Genomic DNA, 14,818 nt, shown 5'->3' on the forward strand with positions numbered 1-14,818 from the left:
TCTGAGATTCCTAACAAATGGCAACACTGAATGAACAGGGTGTTTTTTCACTTTTTTACAATAAGAGATTTTTGTCCATGGTAACTGCAGTGTATTTACCTTTTAGCGGTTGAGATATGTCACAAACATATTTCAACTAGCCCAAATTCTGCTCATACCTAAACACTGCTTTGCACTAACGCGTCGTTAAGCCATTCTGTTTTTATAGACATATTTCTTTTGCATCGCTGAAAGGTTGTGAACACTGTAGAAAAGATGGTGAACTTCTATCAAATTGATCCATGCAAGCATGGAAAAGTAGGTATTAAAATGATAATGATGATGACAAAGCTAGTTAGATAGACAGATAGATATCTTAGTGGTTTAAGCTATTTTAAAATTCTGTTAATGTCTTAGGGAAAGGCACGAACATTATTACCATCAGTTGAAACCAAAAGCAGGATTCCTGTCAACAATCATAAATAGTCAGATACTTGACTGTTTTAAAACACTTAAAAATACTATTATAACTTGTTTCACTTCAACTCAAGTCCATTTCAAAGAGATTGACAATTAAAGGAAATGCAGATTTGAATAGCTTGCATTGTTTTTCTAAGTGTGTATTTAAGACTACTCGACCTGCTACAGAAAAATAACAACCAAATCTCCCTTGAATCACACTCAAACAATGACAGACAGAAATCTTATTGGCATTTTTTCTTGTGTTGCTTTCAAGGGATCTGTATGGATACATGTCTCTCTCCCTCTCTCTCTTTATCTATTTGTGTGTATATGTATATGTATATGTATGTATGTATGTATGTATGTATAGATGTAATATATATGTGTGTGTGTGCATGTGTGTGTAAATATATATGCATATATGTGTATATATATATATTGTATACACACACACACACACACATACATACATACATACATACATACATTTTGAAATAAAAGCAGCTCTAGCAATTCAGTTCAACCCAAGATGAATCAAATTTACTATGTTGATGAGCTGAAAGACAGTAGAATATTCATATCCACCATTCTTGTTCATCTTTGGGGCAAGTTGTCTCATCTGGTCTGAGATATACAGTGTTTTTTAACACTCAGCGTCATGAAAGGATGTTTAGCACAACTAATGGGTATATAAATGAGACACACTTTTTATGGACATCCATAATGTACATATGTATATATGTATAAAAGACACCATTTCGAGCATGGCTGTTTTCGTGCAGGTGACACGTAAAAGCACCCACTACACTCTCTGAGTGGTTGGCGTTAGGAAGGGCATCCAGCTGTAGAAATTCTGCCAAATTAGATTGGAGCCTGGTGTTGCCATCCGGTTTCACCAGTCCTCAGTCAAATCGTCCAACCCATGCTAGCATGGAAAGCGGACGTTAAACGATGATGACACACATACATACATACATATGTACATACACACATACACACATACATATGTACATACGTACATAGACATGTACATACGTACATATGTAAACATCAGAGATCGTGTATTGTTCTTGTTTAGTTTCCAGAGGCTTCTTCAATGCCACCCATTGTTGGTTTGATATCTTCAGACAAACTTGCATCTCTTTTCCAAACCTTACCAAACTCAGCAAATTTTCAGATGGGTCCATCATTGCTTAGACTCATTTGGTGCTCATTTGGGGCTGAGTCACGGTTCAAGAACACCAAAGTATATAATTTAGGATATATATCAGGTGGTAAATTTGGACAAATTTGATAAACAATTGGATTTGTTTGTCTAGTCTTAGGAGAGGTTAAATGGTTTGCATGTGCTTTGGTAGAACTCAATTTCAATGTGGTCAATCTGACTAGTCAGGCTTTCAATCCCAGTCAACCAAGGCAGTGAACAGTTTTTGAAGAAACACAGTCAAAGTCTTTGGATGAATTGTTGACAAAAGTCCATAGATCAATGATTTCCCCGGATACACCAACGGTATATCACATCATATGTGCCAGATTCTATGGCTTTCTTGATGCATATAGATTTCTCTATAGTTGTGGACAAGTTTGTAAGAAGGGCATTGTGACATGATCTCTCTTTGTATGATTCTGTGTGGAGTTTTACTTTGATATCTGTTGCTTTGAATCTAGAGTCAAAGACCAGTTGTAGAATTTCCACAATTTTCTTGTGAATGGTTGGTTTTTGTTCAGCCGTGATAGTTGGGGAAGATACATAGGTCAAACATCCATCATAGAATCCTAATGTGCCTTTTTTAGGCAAAGGATCATTGAGAAATTAGTGGTATATTGAAGGCAGATAAAAACACATTTACCAAATTCAACCCATCAATTTCAAAAAGAGTTCTCAGTTTTGTGCAAAGATGTGAAACACAATTCTCATGGCATTGTCCAATTTTAGAACAGTGTCCAGTTTTGCCACATACTTTACCTATACATGAAATCATAGCAATTTTGTCATGTCTAACCATCCATCCAAATTCAAATGAAGAAGCAATATCCAACAATTGAATCAGTTGTTGTAAGAGATATATTTCTCTGAGTAGTTAGTTTACCCTCTTGCAAACTACCATCAAGACACAGCATTTTGACGTTCTCAGGGCTGCAACAAGGAAAACAATTTCAATTATCCAGAGATTGATGGAGAAACATTTCACTGGCCACAAAGTGCAAATGATTTCCTTGAGCTAGTGCTGGATTCAGACTGGTCTCAAGTAGGCACCTCCCATCACAAGATGTAATAACACTTTGAGTCAGCTATTCGCCACTGCTCCTGAAACTGGTATCAGCATCTATATCATTATCAGGGAACCTTTAAGTAACTTCTATTCTGCTATGATTATTGCCAGTCTGTTTCTTATGGGTAGAAAGAAAAGCCACCATCACCTCCAAGTTGTTTGCTTTGACTGGAGCAAAGCTTAGTAGAGTCCCGTTATACTGAGTCACAGTGCCCAAATTGGTTTGCATTTCACAATTCCAGAGATCTCAATACCATCCTTCAGCATATCCTTAATTCAACCTGGATGTGCAAAGCAGCAATATCATGTAAATGCATTAGAAACCCAAGTGCAATATGGGTTCATTGTCATCCTCCTCCTCCTCCTCATCATCATCATTATCACCACCACCACCACCACCACCGTCATCATCATCATCATCATCTGTTCTCTGTGCTGGCATGAGTTGGATGGTTCGACAGGAGCTGGTGAACCAGAAGAATGCACCAGGCTTCACTGTTTTGGCCTGCTTTTTACATCCTTTCCTAACACCAACCACTTTACAGAGTGGACTGAGAGCCACTCTTTTATGTGGCACCAGCACCAGTGAGGTCTGTTTTGGCATGATTTTTATGGATGGATGCCCTTCCTAATGCCAACCTGCAAAAAAGAATAATGAGTTGCTGAATGTGAATTCAAACACAGAACAGAATACAATTGGAGAAGGCACAATAGACCATCCAGCCATATGAAGGCACTTGCCGTAGGTACCATGCAATGAGATAGAACTCAAAACCATATGGTTACAAAATCAACATCATATCCACACAGCCAAGCCTGCACCTATAAAATTATCTCTCTCTCTCTCTCTCTCACACACACACACGCAAGCATGCACGCACGCACATATGCACGCATGCACGCACGCATGCACGCACGCATATGCGTGCACATAAGCAAATATGTAACTCTGTTTCTCAACCACTTTTTGCCTATGGAACCCTTTGGTTCCTATATTACTCTAATTGACTTCCATAAGCATTTGATGTATATGAAAAAAAATATTCCTCTATTTTTATAATTAAATATTATTAAGAACTGTAAAAGAAAAAATATAATATTTTGCACGCTATAGAAGTATAACCAATTTATTGCTCATGAATTTTAGCAACAAAACCATATATGGTGCCCCCAAGGGCCATATAGACCCTGGTTGAGAACCACTGAAGTTGTTATCACTGTCCCTCTACAACTACTCCACCCTCTGCTGCCCTTTTACCTCAATCAGTGTTTTTTTTTTATTCTTGTTTCTTTCACCAACTCTTTCTGTTCTTTTCCAGCCTTTACTCTATCTCTCTCTCTTTTCTCTATTCTTCTCATTTATTCAGCTCTTAGTTCACAAGATTTTCAATAATTCTTTTACTCTTTTACTTGTTTCAGTCATTTGACTGTGGCCATGCTGAAGCACTGCCTTTGGTTGAACAAATCAACCCCAGGACTTATTCTTTGTAAGCCTAGTACTTATTCTATCACACCCTTTTGTTGAACCACTAAGTTATGGGGACATTAACACACCAACATCAGTTGTCAAGCAATGGTGTGGGGACAAACATAGACACACAAATACATACATATTTATATATGATTGAAGTGATCATAGTTGTAAAGAATCGAAGTTGTAAAGAAATATTTATTTACCGTTACTTTGTGTGTATCCAAAACCACAACGTGTTGGTATGTATAACTAGTAAATGGAAAAGCATGCAAGGTAAAAAGAGTTAATTTCAGCCGGTGTGTGTGTACACGTTCTCATAGTAGTATATATAGAGAGATATGGTAATGTTACAGAGAAAAGAAAGTGAGTTAGTGAAAGTGAGAGTGGTGGGACGAGACAACTGCTTTGTTGGTGAGCTACGATAGTTGTCCTTTTGTGCCTTTTCCTTTAGTGACAGTGTTTTGTTCAGCCAGTCAGCCAGACTTGGTTCTCACCAACTAACTTTTGCTTGGAAATCTTCTGTATATATAAATATCGCCAGATCGCGAGAAAGAGAGACATACCATTATTCAAACAATGGGTTTTTGGGAGGTCTATTGTTCTGTCAATTTAACTCTCCACCGCATACTAAAGGTTAACAGGGATCAAGTGGCAAAGAAATTATTCTGCTTAGCGAAGGCATCTGGCAAATGTAACTGCTGTCGATATTTCTCTATGGGAAAAGTCTGTTGTACTGTTAAATGAAATTTTTTGGCGATTGAGGATCGAATCCATGCTATGCCTGCATGAAGCCACTACATATATATATATATATATATATATATATATATATATATATATATATACGATGGGCTTCTTTCAGTTTCTATCTACCAAATCCACTTACAAGGCTTTGGTTGGCCCAAGGTTATGGTAGAAGACACTTGTCCAAGGTGTCACACAGTGGGACTGAATCTGGAACCATGTGTTGGGAGGCAAGCTTCTTACCACGCAGCCACACGAAATTAATTTGTGTAAAAATCAATAAAAAGAGTACTCCATCTAATGAGAGTCTAATATTAATACAAATGCTTCATACTACATGCATTATATACGCTACTAATAGTATCACATACATAAGTACATTCAATCAGTACCTGATGAACGTGTGGGTGTGTGTGTATGTGTGTGTGTGTGTGTGTGTATGCGTGTGTGTATCTGTACCCCCACCATCGCTTGACAACCGATGTTGGTGTGTTTACGTTCCCGTAACTTAGCGGTTTGGCAAAAAAGACCAATAGGGTAAGTACTAGGCTTACAAAGAATAAGTCCTGGGGTTGATTTGTTCAACTAAAGGTGGTGCTCCAGCATGGCTGCAGTCAAATGACTGAAACAAATAAAAGAGTGAAAGAGAATATAGTCTTGCGTTCTATCTCATAGCCTGGCACCTTTGGCAAGTGTCTTGACATGGTTGGATGCTCTGTTGTGCCTTCTCCTATCATATTCTCTTCTGTGTTATCTGAATTTACTTTCAGCAACTCATTATTTTTTTTTTGCATGTTTGCATTAGGAAGGGCATGTTAATTACTCGTGGCAGTTAATTACTCTTGAATTAATTGTGGTAGTTAATTACTCTTGAAGTTCTTATTATGGGTACTGACAGTGAGAAAGAGGCAGAGAGAGAGAGAGAGAGAGAGAGAGAGAGAGAGAGAGAGAGAGAGAAATGATGTAAACTCACTCCCAGATATATTGGTAAGGTCACTGCTAGCTCTCACTGCACATACAACTGTGTGCTGCAATCTGTTGGCACACTACAGAACAAGTCTGGGAACTTTTTTTATATCACTTCATATACCAGAGAATAGGGGATGGTGACTGGCTGAGCAGAAAGCATGATAGCAGAGCATTCAAATATAAACAGAATACTAACTAAATGGCAGGAACTTTTGAAATCAACAAATCTATCATATATCCATCCATCTATCTGTCTGTTTGTCTGTCTATCTATCTATCTGTCTGTCTGTTTGTCTATGTATGTATGTATGTATGTATGTATGTATGTATGTATGTATGTATCTATCTATCTATCTATCTAACTATCCATCCTTCCTTTCTACTTTTCTTCTTTCCTTTTCTGAAGAAGCCTAAAGAATACAACTGCTGAAACAATATGGCCATGTTGGAATACAAACAGATCTAATTATACAATACTTGCACTTCAGCATTAAGTTTTTTCTTAATTGTGGATAAGAATCTCCTCTCTCTCTCTCTCCACCTCTTTCTCACTGTACCCCTAATAAGCACATCAAGAGTAATTAACTGCCATGGTACTCTCACTATGGACGCCCTTCCGAACACCAACAGGCAAAAAAAAAACATAATGAGTTGCTGAAAGTAAATTCAGATAACACAGAACAGAATATGATAGGAGAAGGCACAACAGAGCATCCAACCATATCAAGACACTTGCCAAAGGTGCCATGCTATGAGATAGAACTCAAGACTATATTCTCTTTCACTCTTTTGCTGAACCGCTAAGTTACAGGGATGTAAACACACCAGCATCAGTTGTCAAGCAATAGTAGGGGGACAAACACAGACACACAAACATATACATAAATATATATATATATATATATATATATATATATATACGATGGGCTTCTTTCAGTTTTCATCTACCAAATCCACTCACAAGATTTTGGTCAGCCTAAGGCTATAGCAGAAGATGCCCAAGGTACCAGAACCCAGAACTATGTGGTTGGTAAGCGAGCCACTTAGCACGCAGCCACTCCTTACAAAACCAACATCATACCCACACAACCAAGCCTGCACCTATAAAATACTCATAAAATTTATATGTATGTGTGTGTGTATGAGGGGGGGGGGGTGCGTGCATGTATGTGTTTGCGCATGTTTGTATATGAATACATCAAATTAAAAACAACTTATACATGGGTAGCTAATCTTTGTGTTCCTGTTTCATAAACAGCAAACTGAATAACCCGATAATATTTTCACCAAATAAAGACATCGAGATGCTTAGCTAATGACTTCAGGATTTCCACGAAATTCAAACGGAGTGTCAGTGCCATGGCAGTTAATTACTCTTGATGCGCATATTAGGGTTATTGAGAGAGAGAGAGAGAGAGAGAGAGAGAGAGAGAGAGAGAGAGAGAGAGAAATGATGTAAACACACTCCCAGTTATATTAGTAGGTATTTACATAAGTAATTCAGATCATGAAACAAAGGTCCATGCTCTGCACAAACCCCCGGAATTTCACAGTGCACTAACTAAATATTTTAGTTTCCAATAATGTTATAATTACTATGTATATAACTGCAGCACAATACTGCAGCTAAATTAGAGCAATAGCGTATAATATGTGTCATAAAAATAATGAGTTAATTTACAATATAGAACGAGGAGAAAAATTAATTTATTCAAGATTTTTTGCTTTATGTTCCAATTATTTGCTGAAAAAGTTTCTGCAGTCCCACTGCGATAGGCACAGGAATGGCTGTATAGATGCAGGAGTGACTGTGTGGTAAGAAGCTTGCTTCCCAACCACATGGTTCTAGGTTCAGTCCTACCATGTGGACACCTTGGGCAAGAGTCTTCTACCATAGCCTTGGACCAACTAAAATCTTGTGAGTGGATTTGGTAGATGGAAACTGAAAGAAGCCTGTCATATATATATATATATATATATATATATATATATATATATACATACATACATACACATATATATATATATATATATTTTTTAAATAACGCTGACCACATCTTGTGTCTATTAAGACCTAAATTGTTGTCCCCATAACTTAGTGGTTCAACAAAAGGGTATGATAGAATAAGTACTAGGCTTACAAAGAATAAGTCCTGGGGTTGATTTGTTCAACCAAAGGCAGTGCTTCAGCATGGCCACAGTCAAATGACTGAAACAAGTAAAAGAGTAAAAGAATTATTGAAAATCTTGTGAACTAAGAGCTGAATAAATGAGAAGAATAGAGAAAAGAGAGAGAGATAGAGTAAAGGCTGGAAAAGAACAGAAAGAGTTGGTGAAAGAAACAAGAATAAAAAAAAAACACTGATTGAGGTAAAAGGGCAGCAGAGGGTGGAGTAGTTGTAGAGGGACAGTGATAACAACTTCAGTGGTTCTCAACCAGGGTCTATATGGCCCTTGGGGGCACCATATATGGTTTTGTTGCTAAAATTCATGAGCAATAAATTGGTCTATAGCGTGCAAAATATTATATTTTTTCTTTGACAGTTCTTAATAATATTTAATTATAAAAATAGAGGAATATTTTTTTTATATACATATATATATATATATATGTATATATATATATATGTATATGTATATATATACATATATATATGACGACGACGACGATATATATATATATATATATATATATATATATATATATATATATAAGGTTGAGGAGGGAATTGGATTTAACCAAACCCAAAGATACAGGTAACACCGAGTAAGTGCTGTATACCGACTAGTTTTGCCCCAGTCGTTGTATGAACAGGATTGGGGATTATAAGCCATGTATTAGCGTGTGTATGTATAAATATATAAAAGAATAAAGAGAGCAATGGTAAAGTTGGAAATATATTTTATGGATAGAGTCTTACAGCTCTAAGACTCTATCCATAAAATATATTTCCAGCTTTAACATTGCTCTCTTTATCCTTTTATATATTTATACATACATATATATATATATATATATATATATATATATATACATAAATCTCTGTTGATTCACTGGAAGTGATAAATTACAGGACTCAATACAAGTGTAGCGTAGTATATTATAACTGAAAGACTCTTGTTTCCAGTCATCAGCTGGAAATCCAAGCCAGTTTTTCTTTTGAAATATTCACTGTTTAAAAAAATTTTTTAATATGAAATGAAAGTGTGATGAAAATGCTTATCTTTATTTTATTTTATTTAAAATACATTGTGAGCAACACATGCAAAAATATCCACTTCAAGCTCATGTTTTTGATTTCATTTCTGGTTCTTATGAGAATATTCTAAACAGCTGCATAAAGAAGCACCGAGCACTAATTGTGGAGGGTATCTGTGAAAGGAGTATACTCATGAAAATGTGGGATGAAATGGTAAGAAAATATCTATAGATGCTAGGCCTCATTGAAGAATAACAAAGGACCAGAAGACGTGGTGATTTGCTGAATTTGATAAGACATGTCAAGTTAAATAAAATTACAGCAATCCACACATACAGGCATGTCCTTTATGGTCATGTCTCCACTCCCTCTCCCAAGTGAGAGGTGCTTGCCTTGCAGGTGCCGGTGCCACATAAAATGCACTTGTGCTGGTGCCACATGCCAGTGCCACATACAATGCACTTGTGTTGATGCAATGTAAATGCACCGATATAGGTGTCATGTTAAAAGCACCCAGTACACACTGTTGTGTAGTTGGTGTTAGAAAGAGCATCCAGCTATAGAAATCATGCCACAACAAACAATTGGAGTCTGGACAGCTCCCAGTTGGCCAGGTCTATGTCAAACTGTCTAACCCATGCCAGCATGGAAAACAAACATTAAATGATGATGATGATCTTAAACTTCATACAAATGAAATCGGTCTAATAACTTCTATCATGAAATTTCATTGTTGTTTAAATAATGTATTAACATAATACATTTTATTAATATTGTTAGTTAATATTTTCAAAAACAATGAATGTGTGTGCACATGTGCATTTTGCATGTGCACATGCACACACATATGTATATTCATATGCACATATATACATGCAATTATATATTCATGCATACATATACAAATGTGCATATATATATATATGCACAAACATGGGAGCACATTCACACATACTGATTTAAAATTTTAGCACAAGGCCAGGATTTTTGGTGGAGAGGGTAAGTCAATTACATTGACCTCAGTGTTCAACTGGTATTTTTTTTATTGACCCCAAATGGGTAAAATGCAAAGTCAACTTTAACAGAGTTTGAACTAGGGATGAAGACAGACAAAATGCTGCTAGGCATTTTGCCCAGCATGCTAACTATTCTACCTGCTTGCCATTTTAATACATCCACACATATTAAAATATTCTAATAAAACAGGAGTGGCTGTGTAGTAAGAAGCTTGCTGTGTCTTCTACTATAGCCTTGGGCTGACCAAAGCCTTGCGAGTGGATTTGGTAGACAGAAACTAAAAGAAACCCATTGTATGTGTGTGTGTGTGTGTGTGTGCGTGCGTGCGTGTGTGTATGTGTGCGCGTGCACATGTGTGTGTGTGTGTGTGTGTGTGTGTGTACTTGTATGTCTATGTTTGTCCCCCACATCACTTGACAACTAATTTTGGTGTGCATACATCCCTGTAACTCAGCAGTTCAGCAAAAGAGACTGATAGAATAAGTATTAGGCTTACAAAGAATAAGTCCTGGGGTCGATTTGTTCAACTAAAGGCGGTGCTCCAGCATGTGTGCATAAGTGTAACAGAGAAAACTTGTTTCAAATGACTGAAACAAGTAAAAGAGTAAAAGAGAGAGAGAGAGAGATAAACATTTTGAAACCAATGTTTTTTTGCACCAAGATGAAATTCAAGGAGGCTGGTACTTACACAAAAGGGACTTAGCCCAATTCATACAAAGTGCTAACAACTCCATTCTTTTGTTGTAACTATTACTGTCTTAAGTCAAAATTAATATACAGTTTTTTTCAAATTTTCAGATTTTTGCCGTGTGCATATGTGTAACAGAGAAAACATATCATTCTTTGATCCATGTGATTGCAATGTTTATCACCACTGCCGTTCCGATGGCAAAATCGAAATGAGAACATGTAACGTTACAACTGGATTAGTGAGAGAAGACAACATGATAAGCTATGTCAAATGTATCTTATTTGGGGAAATAAAACTCAAGGCATGTGATGAAAACAGCCCTTGGTCATTGTGCAATGTCAATAGAAAATGTGAGTATATAAATATCTGTCTCATCTAATTATTCCTTAAGGTGTAATCAGTCATTGAATGATGTTTGTGATTTCAGATAGATAACAATTGTAAAAGAAACAGAACTAGGCTCATTAAAGAATATCAACAGCACAAAGATGAGCAATCAAAGGAATTTGAATTTCAAAGAAGCTGTTATGTGGTGGTGGTTGTGGTAGAGGTGGTGGGGCATATACACACATAAAGTAAATATCTATAAATACATACATACATACATAAATACACACACACACACACATGTATATACAGGGTGCAATGAGTAAATTGTCACCATTTTATATTTTTAATTTCATGCATGCGCATGGTTTGTTTTTGATTTTGTCAACTATAGTGTGGTAGGGTCAGTTGGGCACTGTCTGTGAGAAAAACAGTACCATGATGTAATTCACATAGCCAGAAATTTGGAAATGACATGCTGTACTACTTGACATTCATGTCAGAAGCTCCAATACAAACATTTCAGAGTGTTTGGGTGTCAATCTGACAGTGCGATCTGAGGACATGTGCTGAGAGTGATAAAAATCAAGCATCCAGTCAATTTCATGGTCTTTGGCGTGATCACTAGTGATGGACAAGTTATTCCTCCATTCATCTTCCCACACATCTTCCCACAGTAGAAGTTACATATATTATTACTATTTAAAACCTGAGCCTGGTGAGCTGGGTTCCTGTGACAAGCTTTCAAAAGATGCATAGGGCTGAATCAAATTGTTTTAAATAATGATATAAATAAATATATGCATATATTTGCATATATATATATCATGTTGAATAAGATATACAGAATGATATTCTGAACTAATACTGCTTTTTACCCAGCCCACCAAAAATTTGCAACACCAGTGTTTTGTTAATCACTGTTTTTCTATATATCAGAGGAAGTGAAATTTTTCTAAGTATGTATTTAATAGTGGATACTTGCTACTGAAGATGTGCAAAGACACAAAGATAATGATTTCGTAATTCCACCATCACTGTTGGATGTTCTTTGTCTGCTTCTGCTGTGGCATACACACATACATACATACATACATACATACATACAGACAAACAGACAGACAGACAGACAGGCAGGCAGGCAGGCAGGCAGGCAGGCAAACAGACATTTCATAAGTAAATAAACACTGCTCATTATATTGTTTTATGTGTGTGGACATTATCTGGTGCTTCAAGCTTGTATTAGTTTCCACTTGAGATTACAGTATATTAATTGTTTATGGCAGCTAGTCTTGTTATGAACACCAGAAACAAAAATTGTCTAATTTTCAAAGAGGACATGTTGTGAATCACTTTGAACTTAGCTGTTACTAGTGTAAGATTGCACAAAACCTTGGGTTTCCTCTTGCTAAAGTCAACAGAATGATAGTACAATTCACCAGCAAAAGAAAAGAAACCAACAGTATTCCACTCAGATTGACCTGGGCTCTCTGACCTGGGCTCTCTTCAAGCTGTCAAGTAGTTTGTTGAAAATAATCCCCATTGTAAGCCACCTGATGTTGCAGTGCAACCACAAATTAGTCAAAGTGCTTCTGTGAGGTATGCCCTTCCTAATGTCAATCACTCCAGAAGTATAGTGGGTGCTTTTTATGTACCACCATCACGGGAGCCAGTCAGGCAGCACTGGTATTGAGCACACTCAACTTGGAAACTGATGGGAAAATAACTCATGAACCACTTTGAAAAACGAGGTAGTCTGCACAGATAAAAGAGTACAATGAGGGGTGTTTATTTGTGTATATGGATAGGCATGGCTGCGTGGTAAGAAGCCTGTTTCCCAATGACATTGTCCCAGGTTCAGTCCCACTGCATGGCACCTTGGGAAAGTATCTTCTACTATAGCCTCAGGCCAACCAAAGCCTTGAGAGTGGATTTGGTACACAGAAACTGAAACAAGCCTATCACATGTGTGTGTTGGGGGGGGGGGGCGTGTGTGTGTGTTTGTGTTTGTCCCCCACATCATTTAATAATTGATGATGGTGTGCTTATGTTCCCGTAACTTAGAAGTTTGGCTAAAGAGACTGATAGAATAAATACCAGTACTTCAAAAAGAATATATATATATATAAACTCTTAAATATATGATCGGCCATTATTATGATTGACCGTTGACTGAACACTATTCAATTTTTTTTCTCCGTGTTTTTCTCCTTGTCTCCGTATTCTTTCTGTTGAAGAGCGTAGCTCGAAACATCAAAGACTTTCCGTATTCCCGAGCGTCATACTAATATATACTTTTGTTATTTACACCACCTGTCCTCGTCTGTTGTTATTATTTGTATATTCTCCCATATATATATATATATATATATATATATATATATACAGGTATTGGGGTCCAGTCATCTGACTAAAATTCTCAAGGCAGTGCCCCAGCATGGCCACAGCCGAATGACTAAAACAAGTAAAAGACAAAAAAAAAAAAAAGAGAGTGAGAGAAATAAATAGACAGGGTTATAATCCAAACTCTGTCCTCTTGGAGTATATATTTTAGTACTCCAAAATATACTTGTAGATATGAGAATTGAAAATATTGGAGATTACTATAAAACACTGTAAAACATTGCAGAGCAATTATATATTAAAACAGAAAACTGGAAATTTTTTTTGGTATTATTTTTCTGCATTACTTATGTTTCATTATTAATAGGAGTTACATAGATATATATGTAGAAAAACATGTAAGACATCTCCAAGTGTCTTCTACTATAGCCTCGGGCCGACCAAAGCCATGTGAGTGGATTTGGTAGACGGAAACTGAAAGAAGCCCATCATATATATGTATATATATATATGTGTGTGTATGTTTGTGTGTCTGTGTTTGTCCCCCACAACATCACTCAATAACCGATGCTGGTGTGTTTACGTCCCCATAACTTAGCGGTTCGGCAAAAGAGACCGATAGAATAAGTACCAGGCTTCCAAAGAATAAGTCCTGGGGTCGATTTGCTCGACTAAAGGTGGTGCTCCAGCATGGCCGCAGTCAAATGACTGAAACAAGTAAAAGAGTAAAGAGTATATATAATGGCAATTTCTATTACCAAACCGCTTCCTAAACTTACTGCCTAAACCGCTGAACCAATATTCACGAAACTTTGCATGCATGTGACACTAACATCCAGTTCAATGATAGACTATTTAGATCTCAATAAAAATCTATAATGTACACCCCCCCAAGGGCGTTGGGCGAATTATATGACAAAATGAGAAGGTTGCAAAATTATGAGAGGTAGTAACAGAGAGAGGGTGAGTTATATCAGTGAAGGCAAGAACAGCAGTGAGAATGGGATGTAACATTAATAAAGCTGTCAGATATACTTTTGCAAATACATAGATACAACACACACTCGGGCGTGAGGAATACCTAGCTTTAAGGAGAGAGTGGAGTAGGTGGCTTTTCCGCTGTCCATTGCAAAGAAACACTCACTCACACACACACACATACATACATACATCATCATCATCATCGTTTAACGTCCGCTTTCCATGCTAGCATGGGTTGGACGATTTGACTGAGGACTGGTGAAACCGGATGGCAACACCAGCCTCCAATCTGATTTGGCAGAGTTTCTACAGCTGGATGCCCTTCCTAACGCCAACCACTCAGAGAGTGTAGTGGGTG

General features: G+C 36.9%; 1 protein-coding gene across 1 annotated transcript in view; it reads left to right on the forward strand.

Moving 5' to 3' along the window:
• LOC106871247 (uncharacterized) overlaps positions 1–14,818 on the forward strand; it is a 54,886-nt gene that overhangs the window by 14,332 nt on the left and 25,736 nt on the right. The window contains exon 2 of the mRNA XM_014917600.3: positions 10,917–11,159. Coding sequence (XP_014773086.2) covers positions 10,917–11,159 — 243 coding nt within the window. The remainder of the gene's footprint in view (positions 1–10,916; positions 11,160–14,818) is intronic.

The sequence above is a fragment of the Octopus bimaculoides genome, chromosome 5 (assembly GCF_046866305.1).
Source record: "Octopus bimaculoides isolate indiv1 chromosome 5, ASM4686630v1, whole genome shotgun sequence".
NCBI lineage: Eukaryota > Metazoa > Mollusca > Cephalopoda > Octopoda > Octopodidae > Octopus > Octopus bimaculoides.